Source organism: Setaria italica, chromosome VI, assembly GCF_000263155.2.
Source record: "Setaria italica strain Yugu1 chromosome VI, Setaria_italica_v2.0, whole genome shotgun sequence".
NCBI lineage: Eukaryota > Viridiplantae > Streptophyta > Magnoliopsida > Poales > Poaceae > Setaria > Setaria italica.
The window spans coordinates 6,583,388-6,589,372 of record NC_028455.1 but is presented as its reverse complement, the minus strand read 5'-3'; the positions used below and the strand labels follow the sequence as shown (position 1 = coordinate 6,589,372).

General features: G+C 47.3%; 1 protein-coding gene across 1 annotated transcript; it reads left to right on the top strand.

The window, feature by feature from the left end:
• Nucleotides 1–1,309: 1,309 nt before the first annotated feature.
• Nucleotides 1,310–5,759, top strand: LOC101752484 (hydroxyproline O-galactosyltransferase GALT2-like). The gene is given in 11 exon segments (XM_012847159.2): nucleotides 1,310–1,593; nucleotides 1,595–1,665; nucleotides 1,667–1,736; nucleotides 1,738–1,800; nucleotides 1,802–2,306; nucleotides 2,870–3,102; nucleotides 3,204–3,494; nucleotides 4,166–4,294; nucleotides 4,593–4,766; nucleotides 4,911–5,018; nucleotides 5,111–5,759. Coding segments are annotated over 11 exon segments (1,917 nt in total). The 5' UTR covers nucleotides 1,310–1,527; the 3' UTR covers nucleotides 5,318–5,759.
• The last annotated feature ends 226 nt before the right edge of the window (nucleotides 5,760–5,985 follow it).

The window sequence follows — 5,985 nt, the reverse complement described above, 5'->3', positions numbered from 1 at the left end:
CAGGTGCAGCAGGGAGAGCCACGCCAAGCAGCTCAGCGCTGGCTGTGAGCTCACCACCATGTTGTGGGTGACTGTGCAGCATGCCGGCCCATTTCGCATCGGAGAGAGGAAGCCCGGCTACGACGAGGCAGAGCATAGAAGGGAGACCGAGAAGAAGAAGCCCGAGACTGAGGAGAAGAAGAAGGAGGAAGAGGAAAGGAAGAAGTCTGAGGAAGAGAAACCACCTGTTGTTGGTACTACCACGTGGGTACCCCCCATGGTTTGCGCCGCCACAGCGGCGGCGGCGGCGGCGGATGACAGACCTTGATGAATCAGAGGAAGCCGACGAATCTGGGATGCCCGCAAGATGAACCTGATGAGGATGCCGAAGAATATGACGTGCCGATCAAGTATGTTACATTGTACTGATGATGCGTTGAATACATGGTGAGCGTTTGCATCTCGTCCATTGAGGGTTGAGTGAAATTGGTAGATCAAATGTACTAACTCACATTGTGTTCTGGATCGACTACAAAGTTGCAATGGTTTGGAAGGAAATATACATCTACTGCCTCTACGGTGTGTTTTACAATTTCTAGCTAGTAGCACTTTTTTGGAAGGACATAAATGACCTGAAAGGACCTCATTCAGATTTTACTTTTTATAGGCCATTTCATGTCAGGTATCTTGTTTTCCTTAATACTCCTACTACATGATATTAATGCCAGCAACTTCATACTAAAAATATTTATTTGTAAAAATCATTAAAATCTTAGGACAACAGTGGAGGTTTCTTTTTCCCCTCCAACGTACTCCATCTGTTCCAAATTATAGGTTGTTTTGAAATTCTAGACACAATCTATATCTAGATGCATAATTATATCTATGAATCTAGAAAAACTAAAACGATCTACAAATTGGAACGAAGGGAGTACAAAATAGCAATGGAAATATGAAAGTAATGGTTGAAACTCCTCCTGTGATGAATTACTTTATTTTTCCTTGTGTAAGAAACGCATGCCCCTCTTGTATATATGGAAATTATACGTGACCTGGTGTGTCCCCTGTTTTCCTTTTCTTTTATCAAACCTCCAACTACTTTGGAATGAAACCAAGAGTCCCCGATCCGACGTGGCGCCACACCCGTACACTTGGCACGAAGGAGCCACCCGGTCCCACCATGGACCCACCATGGACCCACCATCCTGACCCCACCAGCAGGCCAATCGCATTCACGCCGCGGCCGGCCGCAGGGGACGGGCAGGCAGCCACCACGACGCCTCGGCCTCGCTCCCTCCATTTCCTGTCCTGTGCGGTGCCCCACTCCCCCGCGGCCGCACGCACGCCGCGCCCACCACCACCACCATTCCCCCCCTCCGATCCCACCCGCCCGCCGCTAGATCCGGCCCACGCCGCCTCCCCCTCCCGCCGCCCGCCCGCCTTCGCCCGCCGAAGCGGGAGGAGGCCTGCCAGAGTGTGGGGGACTCCCGGTCTCCCGCCGCGCTTCGCCCACGGGAGGGAGGCGGGGAGAGGAGCGCAGGCGCAGCGATGGCGCGGCGGGTGCGGCCGTCACACCTGGTCCTCGCGCTGGGCGCCGCGTATCTCCTCCTCATTCTCCCTAAAGTTCCGTCGAGTGCTCGACCTGGCAGCCGCGAACCTCGCTGCAACCGACCCCGCGCCTTCTCCTCCCTTCCTCCTCCGACCACCTCCCCCCGGGCGCTCCATCCAACTCCACCCCCACCCCCTCCCCGCACCTCCACCGTCCAGCCATTCTGGCACCGCTACGACCGCGTCTCCCTCCCGGACCCCTCCACCCACACCCCGCGACCGCGCCTCCGCGCTCGACCGCATGGCCGACGACGCCTGGTCCCTCGGCCTCACGGCGTGGGAGGAGGCCGCGTCCTTCGCGGGCGACCCCTGGGCGCTGCTCGCCTCCGCCACCGCCCGCGCCTCCGACGCCTCCAGGTGCCCCTCCGCCGTCTCCCAGCGCGCCAGGGGGCGGGTCGTCTTCCTCCCCTGCGGCCTCGCCGCGGGCTCCTCCGTCACCGTCGTCGCCACGCCCCGCGCCGCGCACAGGGAGTACGTGCCGCAGCTCGCGCGGATGCGCCAGGGGGACGGCACCGTCATGGTCTCGCAGTTCATGGTCGAGCTCCAGGGGCTGCGCGCCGTTGATGGAGAGGAGCCGCCCAGGATACTGCACCTCAACCCGAGGCTCAGGGGGGACTGGAGCCAGCACCCCATCCTCGAGCACAACACATGCTACAGGATGCAGTGGGGCGCCGCGCAGCGTTGCGACGGCACGCCCACCGACGACAACGAGGACAAGGGTACGATGTATGACTTGCATCGCCATTTTAGGATTAGAGGCATCGCCAGCCTAGTAGTGTCATGTTTCTGTTAGAAAAAAAGTAGTACGAGATGGCCTGCGATGACTTCTTCTGAACAATCACCAAAAAGCAGAAGTACTAACAGAGTTAGCAGTACTTGTAGAGAATTTTGAGCCAACATTTTTGTCACAATTGCCCTTTTTCCCACAATTGGCTGCTACTAAGATTAACATTCATGGCTACTATGGATGGTTTCATTTCTTGTGGGTAGATAGCAAACTAGCAATAGTTCTCTATTAATTGTAATTTTTGCAATAGTTTCATTAACATCTTCGCACTTTTTACCTCATGTTCCTATTAATTGTTAGTGAACTGACTGTGGTTATAACTGCCTTTGTCAGATTGAATAACTATACAAAGTTAATTCCTATTAAGTGTCCTATTTTTCACTGAGAGACAAATCAGAAAGGTGTCTGCATTCTGTGGTTTAGAGTGACATGATGTCCTTTCATCCTCAGGCTAGCATATTTAGCTAAAACCTACAATTTCATATTTTCTGACAGTTGATGGATTCCCCAAATGTGAGAAATGGATACGTAATGATATTGTTGACACCAAGGAGTCGAAGACAACTTCATGGTTGAAGAGATTCATAGGGCGTGCAAAGAAACCAGCCATGACATGGCCATTCCCCTTTGTAGAGGAGAGGCTGTTTGTTTTGACTATACAGGCCGGAGTTGAAGGTTTCCACATTTACGTCGGCGGTCGACATGTGACATCTTTTCCTTATCGACCAGTATGTTCTTTAGACATGTTTGTCTGCTGTTTCTTTTCAAACTTCTTTTTTGTTATGGTATTTATGATAAACACTTAGGGGTACCAGGTGATCATTTTCAGGGGTTCACTCTTGAAGAAGCAACAGGATTATTTGTTAAGGGAGATGTAGATGTACATTCAGTTTATGCCACTGCTCTTCCTATGTCTCATCCTAGTTTTTCTCTTCAACAAGTCCTTGAGATGTCAGAAAAGTGGAGGTCTCGGCCACTCCCAAAACGTCCTGTTTCCCTTTTCATTGGAATATTGTCTGCGTCGAATCATTTTGCTGAGCGCATGGCTGTGAGAAAAACATGGATGCAGACTCCAGAAATTAAGTCTTCTGAAGCAGTTGCTCGATTCTTTGTTGCACTGGTAAGCAAATTATCCATCCAAATAGATGATTCTGTAGTTAAACATTAAGCCCTTACATGCTAACAAAAGGGGCACAAATTCAAAGATGTCTATATTTATTCTTAGGTGCATATGCCCATTGGAACATACGACTGATTATAATTAGTCATGCCTAAAATGCTATGTAACTAACAAGGTGTTGTAGCCCTGTTATTTGAGGATCTGATTCGTGCTAGATCAAAATGCATCTTCAAGTCCTTGTGGTATAACTTGCAATCTGTATTTAATTCTATGCCTAGTAAAATGCGCATAGCATGGAATGTTGAAAGTGCAGATAATCAAATGTATGACAGCACCAAGTTGTGTGTGAAATTGTATATATGTTGAAGACTCTGTCTCTGTGGCAGCTATACACCTTTCATCACCATGTTTGAAATGCAATCATCTTAAATTCTGTGGAATAGCTACCCAGCAAGTCACCACCCTTACTGCCTTACCATTCCTCTTACTGTGTGAAATATCTTGCTTAGCAAACTAACTATTATCAATTGACACCAAACTCCTAGTTTTCTAATGAAATTATTATGCTCCCAATGATGGGAAATATTAGTGGCATGTTCATTTTCTAAGAGAAATTATAAATGTGCTAAGAATTAAATACCAGCTGCTTCATGATAAAACTGTGGTTGCAGAATTCAAGGAAAGAGGTCAATGTAATGCTGAAGAAAGAAGCAGAATACTTTGGAGACATTGTCATTTTGCCATTCATAGATCGTTATGAGCTGGTTGTTCTGAAGACAATTGCTATTTGTGAGTATGGGGTAAGACACTCATCCTGTTATTGCTCTTGTACTTCTTGCATTTGTATTGTTTGCCAATGTCAACTATAGCGAACTTGCAATGGCTTGTGATCTATTTCTATCTATGCTCAATAATTGCGGCTCTTTTGACAAGTCGCTTCTAGGAGAAGTTAAGCCTTTCTATAGTTGGCTAATCGACTATGGCAATCATGAAAGTCCCTAGAAATTTTAGTTGCCACCCAAAACCTGCCAATCAATAATAAGCACCCTGTGTCGACTAATTATGAACTTGATGTCTACTACTCTTATCATCTTGCAGGTCCAGAACTTGACTGCTGCATACATAATGAAATGTGATGATGATACATTTGTTAGGGTAGATGTGGTTCTTAGACACATCAAGTTGAACAACGGTGGCAAACCGTTGTATATGGGGAACCTTAACCTCTTGCACAGACCATTGAGAACCGGAAAATGGGCAGTTACAGATGAGGTAATACCCTAATTTTAAAGCAGGAATTGCCAGCTCACGCATCATTCCTTGTTAACTTGTACTTGCAGCCCATTTTGTGTCGTCAACACTTACCTCATTATCTTCATCGCCAGTCCTGACTCTTTACCAATAATTATACTGCAGGAATGGCCTGAAGATATCTACCCGCCTTATGCAAATGGACCGGGCTATGTAATCTCTGGTGACATAGCAAAGTTCATTGTATCTCAGCACGCCAACCAGAGTTTAAGGGTGAGTTTGGCGTCTGCTTAAGATATATTTTCACATAAGCTCTGTATCCTGATGTTCCAGCTGGTCAATTTCTTTGTGTTGGTGCCTTGCAGCTATTTAAGATGGAAGATGTAAGTATGGGTCTATGGGTTGAAAAATTCAATTCCACGACGCCTGTCCAGTACTCCCACAGCTGGAAGTTCTGCCAGTACGGTTGCCTGGAGAACTACTACACTGCCCACTATCAGTCGCCTAGGCAGATGGTGTGCTTGTGGGATAAGTTGATCCGCGGCCGGGCATCCTGCTGTAACTACAGATAGCGCAGTGAAAGATTGGCATCCCACTATCCCAGCCAGGTTTAGTTTGCTTGGCTGGTGTTTTCTTTTTTCTGACACGGATCGATAGCGTAGGTGTTTTTGCTCATCCATTGCCGGCTCAACTTTGAGCCAAAAGAATGGATGCAGAGGTTGGAGCTTGAAGATTAGGAAGCCCCAGCCAGTGCATTCGCCTGATCTGCATTTGACATCTTGTGGCGTTGCCATTGGCATCCTGGTTCTTGTAATTGATCCCAATTTTGATGTGGTAGGTCAGATTAGCATAATCAGATCAGATTGTATGCCCCTATTCTTGTAACTAGACGACACGGAATGCTGTCTGTCCTTTGCTCGGTCTCCTGCTGGTGCTAAAATGTGAAATCAGCACCATTCCTTTCTTTCAAACTTTTGTTTAATTTATAATTTATTATGGCACGTTTGAACGCAATTTTTTTTTGACGAAATAAATAAACTAGGTGAAAATTTCCAGGAACAAGCAGTTTATTCTTTTAGGATATTGAGAAGGAAACGTATCTGGTGCAAACCGTCTACCATGTGCAACCTTGAAAACTATGAATTAAGGTCATAATATACTAATTCAATGAATAGGGTTAGTGGTGGGATTATTTTGTAGTTAAGCCCCCCACCCGCCGGTCACTTTTGATGTAGCATCT